We start from the raw sequence: 18,818 nt of genomic DNA on the forward strand, positions 1-18,818 counted from the left end.
ACAGGGCGGACTGAAAGACAGACATAAAAATCAAAGGTTTTAATAAAAGCACAGCAGCTTTGTGACCACAACATTCATTTCAGATTAGGAAAGCGTGGAGAGGGATGAGTGAAATCAGTCAGTCAATTGCTTATTTTTCAGAAACTAACTTTCAAAATATGACAATTCACACATGACTATGACTATTCACACATTTCCTCTTTATTTGCACAAACGGTATATGTGTATATATGGTTCAAAGATGTGTATATATATATGTTTTTGAGTATGGGATGCTCTAGAACTAAGAATAAAATATGCACTATATTATCAAAAGGCAATTACTTTAACACATCAACAAAATAATTGAATTGTGACAGTCTAGATCTGTGTAGACCAAACTAACAGAGAAATATCTGTCACCATCTCCACAGGCTACAGCCTGGTGTCACCATGGGTATAAAATGTGCTCTTTTCATCACCATGGGCAATTAATGTTTGTTGATTTAATACACAGTAAATAGTGCTATTCTATGGACCTTGTCTTGATGATGCCCTCTACTCTTGTTCTAGATGTATATACAATATTTTGATCAGACAGTCATGAATATAAAGCCATGTTTACTGAAACATCAGAGAATACATCCTAGACTAGTGCTGCTCTCCATGACTTAGTCTCTATGTGCAGAACCTGAAACAGAGCCCCAGTCTTAGCTTCCGTTACCTCGCAAATTCTTGACAAAGTCCTCCAGCTTCATCTTCCTCTCAGGCTTGACGTTAGGGCTGTACATGTCAGTGTTGAGGAGGATGATGGCGAAGGCCAGGATGAAGATGGTGTCGGGGTTCCTAAACTGCCGCACCACTGTGGGGTTACAGATGCAGTAGCGCTGGCTAGAGACACGACAAGGGAGAACAAAATCACTTATTACTAAACCCAGATCACAACCACTCTTATGTGAGTCAGTGGCACTGGTCACACCTATTGAGTCACTGTTTTTGCATCATTGCGTGAGGAACTGCTACATTTACTCAAGCAGAAGTAATGCTAGCACCGGCTCCCTTTATGCATCAATAAATCATCCAGACAATACAGTTGTGAGGAACACCAGCAGCAGTTTTAAAAAATCTATAAAAGATTGTATAAAATCCTTCCACTATTGTGAACACCATGCATTTATTCATGTGTGTATGTGTGTGTGTGTTTGTGGCATATTCGGTTTTCGGAAAATACATTCAGCATCTACAGTGTGTTTTAAAGATCATAGCGATTTCATTTGTTTTCCACACAGGTGTTACAGAAATCTGGGGCACCAACGACAGACATATCCAGTGTTTCCTCTCCTCTATCTTTCCTGAGTCATAACCCTTTGCTGTGCTAATCAGTGCCTCTGGGTTCCCCCCCCCCCAGACTGCTCAGCATAATAAACGGCCCATCCTATGTCTAAATGCCATCTGTCAGTCAGTGTGTGTGTGCTCTAACCTGTAGGCTTCGATGAGGCGCTCCACCTTCTGGGCTTCCCCCTGGACACGGATGTGGTTCTGGAATTTCCTGAGGGCCTCGTCCAGCTCCATGCCCTGGAAGTCCATCTCATCCACCACACAGCTAAAACACACACACACACACACATAGAGGAAAAGATAGAGAATGAAACAAGAGGACGCTACCACATCCTAGAAAATTAAAACAAGACACACCACAGCGCACCAGTTTTCCTGCTCGCCACTAATTCTTTGATCTCTCGAAGAAACGCAAGACCCTTTTAAGACGGGCGAATCTTGTTTGGCCCAGATTATATCGCGGAGGATATCTCTCTCTGTGTTTGTGAAAGAGGACGTAACAAGGGATTTCTGGTCGTATTTACACAACCAGTCATCCTTATCACCTGCAGGATCTTAATGAGTTGGGTTGGAGGGAGCTTTTGTGCCGTGTCTCTCATTCTGCTTCTCTTTTTCCCTTATTAAATTCTCTACAGTGATGGCCCAGAGACTTCAGCACATATTGTCTCTCTCAATAAAAAAAAGACACAGCAGAACTTTTTCCCTTTCACTTCACTGCTCTGCTCCAAATTACTTCAATATGTTGGTATGTATGGGAATGGGAATTGGGACACTAGGGCTAGGGATTTTAATAAATACATTACATATTATTTATTGCATTTATCTGTCTTCTGATGAGTTTTATGCAATCATGCTTGAAAAAGTTGGGGGAGGCTGATTAAAGATCATACTTACTCCAAGACATCTCTGTTGAACTGTTTCTGTCTGTTTCCAAGGAATTCTCCAATCATTTGCCTGCTCAGCCCCTTCCTCTGCAGCAGGAAGTGAGCCACGCCCACCGGTGTGTCGGGGACAAATCCCCTCTCAGTCAGGTACTGGATGCCCTTCTCTGGCTTCCTGAAAAATCAAAAACATGGACAGGGGGTTAACTTTTCTTTCATTCTCTGATATCATGATAGATGCATGATGCTGGAGAGAAATATCTGCTTAGTCTTTAGACTTGTTGAGGCAAAGTAGATGAGTAACAGTGCCTTGATATGAGGATTTGCATTTGGGACAAAATAAATGTGTGTCACAAGGTATAGCGAACAAATGTACACTAAAAAAATCAAGGTTGGTCATGACTGGTGAAAGTTGATGATTGATGTACATTGCCTCAAAGTTGCCTCAACACACAGAGACACAAACAATCACAATCTAACCAAATAAAAGGTACCATGTCATTGAAATGTCACACGTCTCTGAAAGCTTATGTCATTGTGCCTTCTACAGTTTTTTTATCAAACTAATCTCACAGCATGTTTGATTTCCTGACTGACTGGAAATGCCCTCCTTAGGAAATAGATGGTTCATTTTCAAATAGAAGGCATAGTAGTTGATCTGCCAGCATTTAGAGACAAAGGGGTCAAATTCAGCCTTAGACATCAGTCTTTATATTATTAGTATGCAGAACGAGCAGAAACACAGAAATGTAATTATACTGCAGTCAAATACTCCTCACAAATCAAATTATGTTCTTAATTCCTTTTTTTCATGCAGAGGTCTTGCCAATCTTTGTAACTGGTATGAATGAAATTGATTGCAGTTTATTGTGCAACACTCAGCGAGTGAATGTGTTGATTGTAGGCCACCTCTGTTTTATCATCCACTTGCTGGGACCTAATCACTCCAATCACTGGTCAAGCGCCTGCTCCATCACAGCTGAGTACCTACTTGTTGAAGAGGTTCAGGCCAATGCGGTAGTGCCTCTTGCGGATAACATCATTACTGAAGACGGGCGAGTCCCAGCTGTTGCGCGTCTCTTTGTGGTACGTCTGCTTGCTGAGCGTCTGCTCTCGAAGGCTGTCTCTGGACGACGACTCGGAGCTGCAGTTGATGGTGTCATTTGAGTTGGATGTGCTATTGATGCTGTCGTTGTCCCCGTCGGAGAAGTCAGATTCTGACTTGCTCTGCCGGTTGGCTGAGCCGTTGATGGCTAGATGGCTCTCCAGCTGCCGGTGGCGGTGGCGTAAAGGTGCCTCGTCGTCCCGGGATGGGGCTCGTGGCGGGGGGCCGTGGGAAATGTGTTTGGGGCTTGCCTGGGACGACGTTACGATGTGGCCGTGGGGCTCGTACACAGGCGGCCGTTTGACGGAGCTGCGCTCAGACCGGTCGCTGAGCTCTGCGGAGCTGTCGCTGGGGGGCTCTATGGTCAGCAGAGGGAGATGGTCCATTCTAAGACGCTGCTCCTGGCACTCCAGAGAGGGAGTGCTGCGGCAGCTGGTGTCCGTGTCTCGGCCCTCGTCTTTAGGGTCCATAGGCCAGTACTCCTGGGACGAATTGACTGAACGCAGCCGCAAGTCCGATTCCATGCTGGAGGGCTGGTCGCCTGACCTCGACAGAGCGATGGAGGGGGACATGTCCTCCTCGTCAATGAACAGAGTAACGTCACTGTAGGATGCCAGCATTTCATCATGCATGCGTCCAGCTGCCCCGCGGTGGGGCTTCACCTGATAGGACACTTCCCTCTCCACCTCAGGACAGCCCATGGCCTCTGGGTCAGGTCCCTCATCCCCCTGAAGGCTGCGACAGTTCAGTGCATCATCTATAGACTCGGCCAGAGACTTGACCTGTCTGGAAAAGGCGTCCTCCAGCTCCGTGATGGCATCCGTCAGGTCACCCTGGGTGGCTGGGTGAGGCGCCATGTTGGCCTGTTGGTGGACCTCCATGTCTCCGCATTCAGACTGTACCATGGACAGTGGAGAGCCATCCTCCGTCATGGACACCTGCCTCCCTTCAAAGTAGGAGCTATGGACTTTCTCAGGGCCCTCAAAGGAGAGCTGCATCCTCATGTTGGACAGAACGATGCGTCTGGACATACGGTTCTCAGACATAGAGCTCCTGAGACGTTCAAAGTTCTTGTTCATCTGGTACTGGCGGAAGGCTGTCTGGATGGTGCGGGCCGCATGCCGGGTTATGAAGCGTCCTCCATATTTACGCTCCAGCATCTCCACCTGAAGAAAAGAGGGAGTAAATGAATTAAGGGGATGTGCCACTCATGAAATATCGCATTGTGTTTCTTAGCTTGAGGTGGTTTGTAATGGATTGAATGTAATCCTCCTGAATGTCACTGATAACTCGGCTCTCCCAGTGGTCGGTAGCTCTGTGACATTCTAACAATAAGCTGCCACCCGCATTATCTGCATCAACAATAATCTCACACAGCTAGGTTTCAGAAAAATAAGCCTACAAATGAGAACAACCTAAAGGCGACATTCAGGAGTGTAATGATACAAGCTAGAGGTAAAAAAACAACAACACAAAGACAGGTTTTTTCCATCTGATGAAAAATTGCACATGACAAAATTCTGTGTAACTCTGCATAAAATAATGAAACTGAATAAGCAAAGTGAGAAACTCCATTAGACTGAAGTTGACTCTACAGTAGTGCATTATTAAGGGAGGAAGGTTTTGAGTACCTGCTTGTCCTGGAGGTCAGCAGAGAGCTCATAGCTCTCAGAGAGCGAGCGGGAGCGCTTGATGGCCTCCTCCTCAGCCTGCTTGCGAAGGATAGACTGTGAGTGCTGGAGCTTGGGCCGACGGGGCCTCTGAGGCCCAGGCTGGACCCCGTGGCCGTAAAGCGGGCTATCAAAACGGTCCGGGCTGATGGCCGAGCCGTGAGTCACTGGCCCCCGGCCATAGCTGGCTCCGTCCAGGGAAGAGCCGCTCTCATTGGGCCGTCCGTCCCCTTCCACACTGTAATGACGGAAGAAAAGCTTGGTTACCAACAGACATAATAAAAATCTGAGAACAAAGAGATTTAATTTTCCCCCTGCTAGGAAATAGTCAATGACAATTCAATTTGCTGACAGTTTGAGAGTGAGAATGCAATTCAGACATAATTTATCATGCTCAATTTTCAACTGTCCGATCCTCCTTACCAAGTGCAGTCAGAGCGAAAAGGACATTTGAGGGACTTGTGGCCTGTCAGTCTAATACTATGAATCATGTACTGAGTGGTGAATGCTGCATAACTCTGTTCAGCAGGAGCTGAAAGGAAATTCTTAAAAACAGTAGTGTAGTCCATTACTGAACATGTAAATGAGCATATGGCACTACAGAAGTGAACTGCAGAGTCAGTGGTTAGAGAGAGGACAGAGAGAGGTGTGTGTAAATAAATGCAGCCAGCCATTTCTGAGAAGTGCTGATCCCACAACTTTCAAGATATACAACCAACATTTCATTCACACTGTATGCTGATTAAAAAGCTGGTGAGTAAGTGGGTCTGTAATAATTACTATTAGAAATATGACTGTAGAAGTACACCATAGATTTTGCTCTGTTACATTCAGAGAATAAAAATGCCACGTCAGACAGTGTCTATAAATTATACAGCATGTCATCCATCGTCCGCAGGGGATTACTTCCTATAATACACATAAAACAATGGAAAAAAAGAGAGGCTACTCACTCACTCTTACATTCTGCAGCCCTAGAAGAGGTTTGCCCAGTGCGGAAAGACCTTCTATTTTCTATAAAATGCCAACTCTTCCTCCATATCTTGTCCACCATTCTTTCAGTCTAGTGAAGTCCGGAGTACACAGGCTCCTCCAGGAAACCAAAGTCTACGCCACCTTAAGAGCCAATCAGTGACCAATGACAGTTGCATCATGTTTGGCGAATAGACGACTCACTGTTCCAATGACTGTTACAAAGTCCAGTTTAGAGGAGAATGACAGAGCAAATATAACTTTAACAGTCCCTTAGAAATAGCCGAGGCGCGGGTGTTTGTGGTGCCCACCTGCTCAATAACTGACATTCATTCTTTTCGGTGGTACAGTACTTTCACTTTTCACAGGCAGACTAATGTGTTTGAACTGTGAGGCGACACACCCATACACTGTACACAAACCACTTCCTTCATTAGATGGCTGGAAATCAACATTCAACAGAAACAGCCTTCTGGCAGGCAGCAGCCAATCCTGCTGTTTGTGCTGAATGAAAAAGTGCAGATGGGATCAAATATGGTCAAAAAGTACAGAAGCCGCATGATATTATAAAGACTAAGAACATACTGTCGCTTCTTCACATTACATCAGATGTACCAGTACAGTCTTTCTTTTTATTGATTGTAAAACATTGACAACCTAACACAGCACACCAGGCCATCGAAATGTGCACAGTAGATGCTCACTCAAGGTTTACTACCAGATACTTACTGAAAGCCTCCTAAAAATTTAAAGCTCAGGAATGTTTGCTGACTTAGTTGCCACAGTCCATACAATGTACCAGTCATTTTGGTGATTCACATGTCACATGTTCCCATCCTCTCCCATTTTTTTTTCTTTACTCTGTCCACTGATACCTTTCTAACAGACAAAAATGCAACGTAAGGTAAAAATGTAGCGTAAAATGTATAATTATGTAATAAAAATAAATCTAAGGCTCAACCTATTACAAGTGACTCATCTAGGCTATAGCGATCATGAATCTCTGGAATGGCTTCACACACTCTAGCTTTAATTGATGCTTCTGAGAATAAATTACTTTCCAAAACAGACACGGTGCTATGTAAACCCTGCAGATGCTCGACCGCCTCTCCACCAAACATTGGAGTGTGAAATATTTAAACACGTCGGCCTACTAGGGCTGCCAAACTACCACCTGGTAAATGGTAGGATCAACAGCATCCAGAAAATATTTAGTCTGATTCCAACAGCTAATGGCAGTGAGACTGTGTTTGGATGCATATTGTGATAATATCATGTCCTCAAGTAGCACAGATATTTACCCCAACAAACTAGTGCAGCAGAGTGAATTCTGGCGACAGGTTAACTGTACCGCATTAAGCCCCCCCTCCCTCTCTGTCAGGGTGGAGATGACCCACTCAGGGTCAGCCAAGGCCACCTTGCTAATGCTAACTGACTCCCTCGGGGCTCTAGATACACACAGTGTTCTGATGTGCGGACCAGCAGACGGCTACGGCGCTACGCGAGGAGGGCCTACACACTGCCAGACCGACACAGAGCCAGTACGACAGAGCGAAAATCACACTTCCTTGCATAATCGCCATTGGGACGAATCTCCCCAACCATCTGTCACGGCAAACTGTGACGCTGCCGTCCCCGGAGTTAGAGTCACACCTTGTGTTCTGTCACAGCACCGGAATGCAGACGGTGGTCACTTCTGCTCGCCTGACAGGTCGTTTTCATGATTTCTTCATTGGATGATTGGTTATTGACCTGGATAAAGTGATATCAAAGGAGTGTTTGGGGCATGGTAGTGCAATTGGTATGACAATATTACTACAGAAATAAAAACTGAGTTTCAGTAATGGCTGAAAACGCAACGAACTGCGATCTGCTTTTTATAGTCCCTAGAGTGGTCCTCTGGGGTTTGTTCCTCGCCCCGTCACCCCCGACAACATTCAAGGCAGGAAGTCAGAAACTACGGCAACTGGACTTGCTTTTCCCATGGGGGACTAAAGCATCTTTTCCTTCCATTTTGTTCTTCTGCTTCATTTTCTCCCACCCAAGCCTTCAGATTGTGTGTGATTGTGGGTGTGTATAAGAAAGACAGAAAGACAGAGAGAGAAAGAAAGTGAGAGGGAAAAAGAGTGAGAAAATAAGTGCTGCTGTACTTTCCCTCTGAGGTCATCGTCTACTCCACTCAGTCAGGTCAGTTGTTCATGATGGCGGGAAAAGAAAAAAAAAGGAGGAGAGAGCAGTATTTTAGAGAGCTGGCGTTTTAGGCTGTAATGGATGTTGAGGGAGAGAGAGATGCAGTCAACTAGGGGCAGAGCAGGGACTTGCATGACATTACTCCATAGGAGAGGCTTCTATAAACAACAAAACTATGTTACCATGTAAAACACCATGCTGTATCCATAATAGATGTAGAGAGGCAAAGGATGAAGCAATGATGGTTGTCCCCCACTACCTGATGCTATTTGTGTAGACCACAATCCCTATTGAAATAAACAAGGGTGGGAGGGGTGGGAGGGGTGGGAGGGGGGGTTATGATCTCAATGTATTAGCACCACTCGATGGTGTCTGTCCCTCCGTCTCGCTCTTTATCCACCAGGAGCCCCCATAATTCTGATGTAGGCATGGATAACCATGTCAGCTCAGCTGGCAGTGATTTTGAGCCATGGGATCCAGGGGGTTTGGGGGGGTCGACCATCTCTCTTTCTCTTTCTCCCCCCACTTCCCTCTCTCTCAACACATCCTGAGCAAACAGGCCCAGGCCCCTGCCCAGGCCTCAACCCCATTCCATCAGTCGGACCTGAGGGAGAAACATTCCTCCATCCCGGAAAAGAGGAGTCACATCTACAGGAGTTCTGGGAATAGAGGATTGCTAATGAAGTGCAGGCTGGAGCTAGGCAGGGAGCGAGAGCCGCAGTGAGGAACAAGCCTACCTCCCAAATGAAGGCTCAGTGCCTCCCCACTCTGACAGAGAAGTCTCGAGACCGCGACGTGCTTGCATGTTTTTCCAATCAACTGCAAAGGCTGCTCTACTTCAAATTGTGTTTTTTGCTCCTTCCAGAATAAGAGAGCATAATTGAATTACCCATTCAGTTGTGAACTCCGAAAGCCAATGCAATGAGCTATGCGATAAATATTTATACAAATATCTTTCAACAATGAACGGACCCTTTCAATCAAACTGCCACTCCATACCACAGCTCTCACCCCACAGTGCCCCTTGTGCCGACAACACATGTGCTCCTAGCACAACAAAAGCAGATGTTTTCTCTCTCTTCACAGTGACTCAGAGAGCTCATAAATACAGATGCAAACACCGGTCCACACGACACAGATGTGAGGGAATGTTTTCCAGGTCAAAGGTTATGAGACCACACAGTAACATGTTAATGAAGTACGAGTGCAGCATTAAAAAGCAAACTTGTCTGTAAACACTCAGGTATATCATATGTCATTTCAGCACCAATAACCATACTAATGGATGCTTTTAATTGTTGTCAAAAGAAAGCCGGGAGCAGGCTGGGATTTACAGTGTGACACAGCTGCACTGGCCAGAAGGCTGACAGTATCGCTCTGAGAGTTTGCAGCAGACAGTATATAGTCGACAGGAGCCTCGTAAGAGTCATGGTACCCAACTACTGTAGCTTCATGTTCTAAATTGTAACTGTATACTTCAGCTGAGCAAAGGCCATAGCATTAGGACTTGGGTATCTCTCTTCTGACCCGACCAGAGACGCATCACAATATGCAGTCATCCAGCGGAAACCAACACAGTCACAACAATTGAGTGTATCGCCCTATAGGCCTCACTGTTGAATAGCTTCCATCTGCGTGTAGAACTTCAAACCTCTGTCAGGATTATTATGTTACAAATTACAAAGTAATGTGTAGACACAGAGGTATTAAACTGCTTTAGTTTGCCCTGAGAACTCCATGAGAACTCCAATCACAGCCTATTGAGGGTAATTATATGCCTGAACGATTTGATGGATAAATGAATGACGCCAGAGTTTCTCTCTCTTTTTTTTCTTTACACTTCTGGAGTATGAATTGAAATAAGAGCCTTATTAGCAGCATAGATGCAGAAGACAGACCCCTCTGAAAGAGTGATGACATAGATGGTTTTACATGTCATCAACCTACCTATTACTCATGTAATCAGATAGAAATACCATTCCCCAGCACTAGACCCAGTCAGCTGCCAGGTCTCGTTCTGTCTGAATCAGGGCATCCCTCCTGTCAAGTCCCATATAGCAACAGGCTAACAGACCGACTGTCATTCTCTCTCAATAATTAATAATTAATAAATAATCCGCCATGCCACACTCAGCACCTGCCCTTGAAGATCCAGCTATTAGAAAGCACACAGCAGCAGGAGGGACACGACACACTGCAGGAATGCCCTTCAACCAAGCAGGAGGGACAATCCAACTCACAGATGGAGCCTGTACAGTAAGACTAAATGCATCATGATAGCCGAGAGGGGACATGATCTGTTTTCCATTATAAGGGGAGTGAAAATTGAAATGGCAGACCCCACTTTAAAATTCATGATCTCCTTGACTGTAGCTTCACATTACTTCTGTCATACCTCCTGTAATGTGGATAGTGTGGATGCAGCTGAACATAAAAGAAGCATTTTAATTCAGCGTGTGATCCAAGCTCTTTTCACAAACATGCAAAGACTCTCTACTGTTTATTAAACAAAGCCTTATGAGCTTTAGCAGCCTGGTGTAACCTTATCCAATGACAAAACACACACACACACACACACACACAGACACACACACACACACACACAGACACACACACACACACACACACACACAAAAACAAACACTCTCTCACATTTACACTCTCCTATTACTCTTACCAGCCATCCAGCTCCAGCTCCAGCAGAGACTGGGTCTTCTCTGAGTTACACTGCAAACACCACATGCTGGCCAGCACTCACAAGACGAGGTAGTCCAAACATTACCAGTCCTCCCTACCGGTCCCTACTGCTGCCTAAAAGGTTTCTCTAACAGAAACACACATCTCCAAACTCCCATCTGCTATAGCTCTCTGGTTGTAGCTCTCCGCTGCATGTAAACGTTCCCATGGTTTTGCCTTGTGAAAGCAAGCTCCCTATGGATGGTAGGCGGGCAGGGTGACTGCTAAGTGGTAGTCTGTAATCTCTGACAGACAAATGGAGGTCTTTCTTTTTTTCCTCTTTCTCCTTCTCTGTCCTCGGCGCGCCGGGCTGGTAGGAGTATGAGGGGGGCGGAGGCTGGGAGAGAGGGGAGTGTGGGTTTCTGCCAGGCCCTTAGCAATATGGAAGGGGGCGGGGTGCAGGGAAGGGGGTGTGAGAGCACAGTGGCTCTGTAGCTAGGGAGAGAGGGAAGGGGATGAAATTCCTCCTGTACAACGCCGATCGCGCGAGCAAGGGATACACAAATGACCCCGGGGCCGAGGGAAGTAGAAAAAAAAAAATGTTTTTGCAGGCATGCTATCAGAGAATGAGAAAACATGGGAAGGGAGAGATAGGGGGAGACAGAGAGGGTTGGGAGTGACATAAAGCGAGACACTCAGGGCACAGGGAGAACGAGGGAGGGGGAGAGAGCAACAGAGAGACGAACCAGGTTGAGGTGTGTAGGTATAGTATAGAGTGAGGGAGAGGTAGATAAATAGGTTGAACGGGGGAGGAGGAGAGGATCCATAAGATGCTGCGAGAGTGAGGAACAGGTAAAGGGGCAACGTAAAAGCAGAAAGACGGGCTGAGAGAAACAGAGAGCGGTGGAGGGAATGGGGTCTAAGAGTGATCATCAGTTTTTCCTTTTTTCAAGCCTCGCTTTGCACTGAGGGATGTAAGTGGGTAGAGACGGCAAACACAAGAGAAGCACCTCTATTAATAGAGCCTTTCAGGGCTCAGGACCGACTGTTAAGATGCACACAGAAAAAAAACAGAGATTCTTTCTGTCTTTCAGCTGCATCTACTCTTCTCTAATGCAATCCAAAATAGGAAATTGCAAAAATAGGAATTGCATCAGAGCATCATAATGCCTTATGTGACGTTCTCCACCTCTGGCCCTTCTATTTTCAACTTCCTTTAAATCTCTATTGTTTAAATTCAAGGATGATGTTATACTGGATAAATTGTCACATAGGTCACCGGGTCTTCCACTCAGTAGATACCTTCACCTTGTAGTAGACCTCCTTACTGATGGTGCCCCATCTGTGGACTTCACAGTGTCAGGCCAGAGACTAATCACCCCTCTGAGAGGAGGGGGGTAGAGGCAAACTGCCCCCCAGTCAAAGGTATTTTCTATCTAATGACAACAGGCACAGGAAGCAGAGGAGAATAGTTCCCAGATGGATCCCGTCTACAGGGACACCAATCACCGACGCGCACGTCTCAGGAGGGAGGTGCTGATGTCCTCTAATTACAGGCCCGGACCCTAAAATGATCGCCTCCTCCGGCCTGTTTTCATCTTCAAACGAAAGATGGAGAACGAGACGGAGACAGCAAAGGAAAGAATTACTAACAGGAAAAAAATATGCATATCTTAACATGTGTGATGGATCACAGCAGAGGATATGCACGGACACACTTACAATGCGTGACTCAGGCAGAGTGACTGCATGCAGACACACAGGCAGACAGACAGAAACTGGCCAAGTGAGCTATTTCAGTTTGAGACCTTGGCCCCATACTCCAGTGACTGCAGCTGTTAATGCAATGCGGAGCTGCAGACACTTGACTCAACTTACAGACTTCACCTGTCACACAATCTTTCCACTGTTGCTGAAATCCATTTATTCCTGAGTGACAGTAAACAAAACTCGCATGGAATAGGGAACAAAATCCATTATTTTGTCATTTTGATACACTCGATAACCCAAGAGGAACGGACAGAGGCAGATATGCAGCTTCTTAAATGAGTCCATGATATTAAACAGGTACCGGGGCAGTGCTTTTGTTTTGCTGAGGGACCGCAGGGGATGTCTAACTAGAGGTTATTTGTTTGGGAATGAGATTTGAAGTAATATCATGGCCTCAGTTGAAGGCAAGCATGTGAGGCTCATAAACCCCAAGCCTATCATGATTGTCTCAGTATGAGGCTCAGGGGCGACATAACTTAAAGCATTAGGAGAGTGCGCTGCAGAAATGATCATAAGTAATTAGATGAATTCCAGGTAAGGCTAAGCTGTATGGGCTTTGCACAAACTTCAGGACACTTAGTAGGCCGCTGTGATTCTCCCTCTCTCTCTCTCTCTCTCTCTCTCTCTCTCTCTTTGTCTGTCTCTCTCTCTCCTCTAGTGTTACTATCCGCCTCCCTGTCTGGTTTAGGCTCAGTCCATCTCCCCCTGTCTGCTCCTGAGTGCCGGCACAGCTCTCTGCTCTGGAATGATGTCATTGGGAATTCCAAGCAGAGGCCCACTCTCTGCTCATAAAACGCCATTTCTTCAACTCAATACATATGGCCTCTCTGCGTTTCAGCTCCTACTCCATCACTCTCCTCAGGCGCAGTGACCTCCTTCTTTTCTTCTTTCCTTCCCTCCTGTTTAGCGCAAGGCAAGTTAGATACATTAAACCTGGGACAAGGCCAAAGAGGCATCCGCAGGTCAGCTTCATACAAATGCCTTTATCAGGTGTATTCACATTTCCAGACCCACAGGAATGGCACCTACAGTGAATACACGGACTCCCCCGTGGCAAAAAGAATGAATGAAGACAGAGCAGAGGAGCAGACAGTGAAGGAAACCACAGAGGAAAGTTTTTTCCCCCATCGTAGTGATAGCTTCCCGGAAATTTGGTCACAAGATTTTGGTGTTGTATATAAAAGAGCTGGGCTGTGTGCTCTGTCTACATGACATCATGCACCATTTCTCATTATCTGCTTTTGCTGGAAGCCGAGCCGCTGAGAGCTGCACTAGAAATGGAAAATAAAATGAAAATTCAGCCCTTGCCTAGTCTGGAAGCAATTAGAACGGGCTGATGTCATCGTTTGATACAGCAGCGTACTAAACGAGATGTAGTGGCCCGGGATAGCTTAGTCAAGACAGAGGAACTCATATAAGAGGGAAAAAAACAGGAACACACTTTTTCCCAGTAAGTTCTCAGGAACAAAGAATTCCTGTGCATAATAAGGAGTTGGCAGCAGATGTATAAATAGAGCTGAAATGACAGTAATTAAAGGATATGCTGCCTCTGCTCATCAGATCCTGGCAACAAAGCTGGAGCAGATGTGTTGCCTGTGGGATCCTATGGGAATGATCAAAGATCATCAGTGGCAAGTGATGTCTGAGGGGCTTTTCTTAAACCTGTTCATACATCAGTTAGTAATGTCTGAGCTCATTCCAATTTGGATAGGAACAATCTGTTTGTCCAGCCACACAGAAACCGGTGGCTGATGGCTTGTTGTTTGTCCTCTTCAGGAGTTTTGCTGCATCAAAACAGTATTTTAAAGCAACTAAATGTTTACACTGAGTGCTAGCAGCCCAATTACACCCTTACTTACTTACTCCCACACAAGTAACAAGTATTATGGCAGCACCTGGTTTGCAGGGTGGCTCAGTGGTTGCTAGCACTGTTGCCACACATCAAGAAGGACCCGGTTCCCTCCCCGGCCTTTTCTGTATTGAATTTGCATGATCCACCTGTCTTTACGTGGGTTTCCTCAGGCCGCTCTCACAAAAGACAACCAAGTCAGGCAAATTAGACTCAAAATTGCCCATAGGTATGAATGTGAGTGTCTGTCTATCTTTGTTTGTGTGTTTCCCTGCCTTCTGTCCAGTGTGTGCTGGGTTAGGCCAGCCACCCTTAAAAGGATTGAGTGGGTAGAGAAAATGAATGAATGAATAAAGTGGCTCCCTTATAATGGCTACCTACCAAACCCCTACTATACAAATCTACCTCCATGAAGTCTGTGTGTGTGTGTACGTGTGTGTGTGTTTCTATGTATCCCTATCTATGTACACAATGATAAAACAGAATACATTTCATGGAACCCCGGCAAACATAGTACTTCAAAGCTGTAGTTTTCCTGATTGTATGCTTACACTCTCTTGCATGCTCTCATTAATTTGATTCATAAAAGGAACACAAAGGTCATGTATACTGTTCTGTTACCGTTATTAGAATGGAGCCTTGTTTGTCCATGTACAATGTTTTCCTTTCAGTCCATTACCAGATACCATATTTCACTGGAGCCTTTCACCATAGCCCCGCCCCAGCGCAGAAACACACTACAGCACAATGCTCCTATGCTAAAAATAGACCCATGTGAGGTGACACACTCCGGTAAACACTGTCAGGGAGACGAACAATACTGTGAAGAACAAGACAGAGCTGCAGAAGAGGAATACACATTAACACAAGAGACCTCACCCCCCGCAGTTTGGACAGCCGATTTCATCTCATTATCTCTTGCTTTGTGATAAAACGGTGTGCAGCGTTTTTCAGTGACTTTGGAGAATTTTGAGGTCAGTTGGAAATGGTGCACACACACACACATTTTCCCAAGGTGAGGAGGCTCAACTAGGGCAGCGACTCCAGTGGTTAGTGCTCACAGTAGCCCCGTAAATGTGACAAAGGCCACAGTGGGTATAAGTATAAATACCCATGATGGTCACAGGAGCGTGACATTGCAGCCAAACCAACAAAACAGATCCAAAGAGCCATTACATGAGACCCAGTCCACCGTGCGCTCTCAGAGTGACAGTGCCACCCACTGGCTATACATGACATTACATGCTCCCTTGCACAGAGACGTGGTTGTGATGTCATTCAGGAGGACAAGGAGGTCAGACATGCTTGTCATGGTTGGAGGCAGGGAGGTTGGTGGTAGTGATAGGGGGTTGGGGTGAGTTATTCAAAGACTCTACGATGTAAAAAGACTCGGAGTGACCTGCTTTCTTTGGTGGGGAGACGATGGTGGGAGAGGGGGTTGGTGCCACATTCTATTTGAGGCAGAGTCACACCTGTCTCAAGTCACGCAGGGAAAGTCCTGTGGTTTCCTTATATGTCTGAACTGGGGAATATGGCACAGCAGAGCAGAGTTTCAATGCGCCTCGTGTTGCTCTTCCTCGTTCTCAATAGCACAGATTACCTTGAAAATTAACAGAACACGCAAGTATGCAGTTTGAGAGTACAAAACTGCTACAACACATTCAGAGTTCTCCCTCAGTATCCCATAACCTGCCTAAAGCAAAGAGACACCATCTGCTTCCTAGTCTAATAGCACCATGGTGGCTAATCCATCATCAGACAGACTCCCGATATGAATTACACCAGCCAAACACTTATAACACCACCTCCCTCTGCTCTCCTTACTTCGTCTGACTCTAAGATTGATTTCAAGTATCCTTCCAATGGTAACCTCTGAGAGGAAAAACATTCCTATCCTTCGGTATAAACCAGACGTATTCTTCAAATAATTATTGCTCTGCGTGCGTATGTGTGTGTGTGTGTGTGTGTGCGTGCGCGTGCATGTGTTTATGCTTGGCAACGCAATCAAGTCAGAGCCATGAGCTAAATGACATTATTGAATTGGGTAAATTGACTGGAAGGCTTACAATGATAGTAATTGCTGTTTCAATCAAATTCCATTAATTGCCATCCGCATCAGTGATCAGATAAAAAGCTGATGATCTTCAACATGTTGTGTTGCTCAATCATTTAAATCACTGAATAGATTTCATTAGCACTCTAGCATGAAATGGTGTTATGGTTTAGAATTGATGTTGTATAAATAAGTTTCTAGTAGACAAAGACAGAGAGATCTTCATTGCAGCAAAGGTTTTGACATGATGTATGCAATCAAATTCTTAATTCAGGATCAACCGCGGATGCATGCTACGCTCTATAATAGCACTATACTGTGCTACATAACATGCTGTGCACATAGGTTCAAAGAGAAAGAGATAACAGTTTGAAGAGAAACTGATCAAGGGAGGAAAGAAAGATTGAGACCTTTACATTCTTACAATACTCAGACTGCAGTGGCTGACATTCCATCCTTACTCACCTCTCCACACACAGCTGTCTAATCACTTTAGCAGAGTTTGCCTCGCTTTGTTTTCCTTCAGCCCTTCAGGGCTCCAGTCACTCGCTGTGCTATGCGGCCCTTCCCTGGCAAAGCCCACTGAGCCTCGGTGGCATCCCAAGCCCAGGGCAGAGACACTGAGGCCATTGAGCCCCAAGGAGCACCTCCCGGCTCGGCCGTCTGCACTGGCACAGCTCATTGTTTGTGTTGGCACTGGGTATAAAGGCAGCCTTTCTCATGTCTGCTCCATCACACTTTTTCCATCTTTGATTAGGGAAAACACAGTCACTGAATAACAGGGGCTACCCTGTAGTGAAGGCCACGAGATGTGTCAATATGTCAAAGACTGCGCCAAATAATATATGTTGTTTTCTTGTTGAGGGCCTGCAAACAACAGCCATAATACTGTAATACCATCACCGTGTGATTTCAGCATTATAAAGAATTCTAAAGTTACAGTTCTACAGATTCTGCTCCACTTGGAAGTGAAAGGACAAAATGTATTTCATTTTAATGGCCCTCATTTGGCTGACAGTGGTATAATAATTGAGGAAACACAATGTTATTTCAGGAGAAAGTGGCTGAAACTGGAAGATTGAATACAGATGTGGCAGTGTGAATGCAGCCATGGGCTCTAGATGATCATGATCTGGTGTACAATTGCTGCTGAGTGACAACATTACCTGGAGATACAATATACACATCATAAGGGATAATAAAGCCATGAATTTGGACATGGAAATACAAGTCATGCCAGTGAGGATCTACTGCTGTGTCTTTTGGCACTGACTGTGAAGATGCGCCTCATTTCATGCATATTTCTTTGGGTAGAAGGATTAGAAACATTGTGTATAGCACTGAGAGGCAAACCTAAATGTATTTGCTACTAAACATTCATTTTCACTTTTTAACAACTATTTTGGGGCATTTTTTCATCTGTACAATAAACATGATGTTTGACCAATAAAACAGTCAGTAACCGGGGGAAACTGCTGCGTCAGGGCCTCAAACATTTGTCAAAGGAAATCCTGACTGTTGCTCTTTTTCTAAAACTCTGCACATCTAAGCAGAAAACAACCGAGTCCCAACCCTGCCATCGAAAAAAGAATGCACTTGAGAAAACTGAGTATCGGTTAACATGTAATGAGAACTTCCCAGCTGCAACTTGATCAGTGGTATTTAAATATTTATTGAAAGCCATGCTTGAGAGCATCTTAACAATGACAGGATAAATTAGAAAGCAAATTATTCATGATTCCCATCTCTTGCCTATGTCTCTCCAAGACTTGTATGTCAAGGTTTTGGGTTGTTATTGGCAATGAACAATATAAGAGCCAAAAACATTGTCTACAAACTGTTTTAAAACAACACATCTGGTGACTGGTCAATAAATCATTCTTCTAAGTAAAACGGACAACTAAGAAACGATCAGTCAAAGAACAAAAGCATGGAGATAAAGTCATCATCTTTGTTCAAGTTTCCTTTGCTCTGAGAAAATGAACAGCTCAGGAAACTTTTCTGCAGGTCACGAGAGTGCTGAGAAATGGATTCATGTCGACACATTCCAGTGGAACAAGATATCCTGAGTGTGCAAGTTCCATTCATACTTCATTTCCACAAGACCTGGATGGATGCAAGTCAGCAGATCTTATACATCAACATAAAACCCATTCGAGCAGGCAAGGCAGGACATGAGGCCCGGGTTTACAGAGCGATAGAGACATTCTGAGAATATCAAGCGGAGTCAAATTCATGATAACAACCCCTGGAGGAGGTAGGGTATACAACAAATGGATTACACAGCACCATGTTTATTGTTTCAATTCCCTCAATGCCTTTCATAACCTCCACT

General features: G+C 45.1%; 1 protein-coding gene across 6 annotated transcripts in view; it reads right to left on the bottom strand.

The window, feature by feature from the left end:
• Positions 1–18,818, bottom strand: part of iqsec1a (IQ motif and Sec7 domain ArfGEF 1a) — an 89,016-nt gene that overhangs the window by 11,025 nt on the left and 59,173 nt on the right. For 4 of the 6 annotated variants that reach the window (XM_071544917.1, XM_071544918.1, XM_071544916.1 and 1 more), the window contains 5 exons: positions 4,935–5,211; positions 3,190–4,469; positions 2,212–2,373; positions 1,460–1,582; positions 704–870 (listed from right to left, as the gene is read on the bottom strand). In XM_071544917.1, coding sequence (XP_071401018.1) covers positions 704–870; positions 1,460–1,582; positions 2,212–2,373; positions 3,190–4,469; positions 4,935–5,211 — 2,009 coding nt within the window. Of the gene's footprint in view, positions 1–703; positions 871–1,459; positions 1,583–2,211; positions 2,374–3,189; positions 4,470–4,934; positions 5,212–10,812; positions 11,045–18,818 lie in introns of those variants that run through there. The other 2 variants (XM_071544920.1, XM_071544919.1) reach the window with 2 other exon arrangements.

Source organism: Centroberyx affinis, unplaced genomic scaffold (genome assembly GCF_046629955.1).
Source record: "Centroberyx affinis isolate AG114_WGS23_722 - 3 ecotype Tasmania unplaced genomic scaffold, CSIRO-AGI_Caff_v1 ptg004734l_1, whole genome shotgun sequence".
Lineage (NCBI taxonomy): Eukaryota > Metazoa > Chordata > Actinopteri > Beryciformes > Berycidae > Centroberyx > Centroberyx affinis.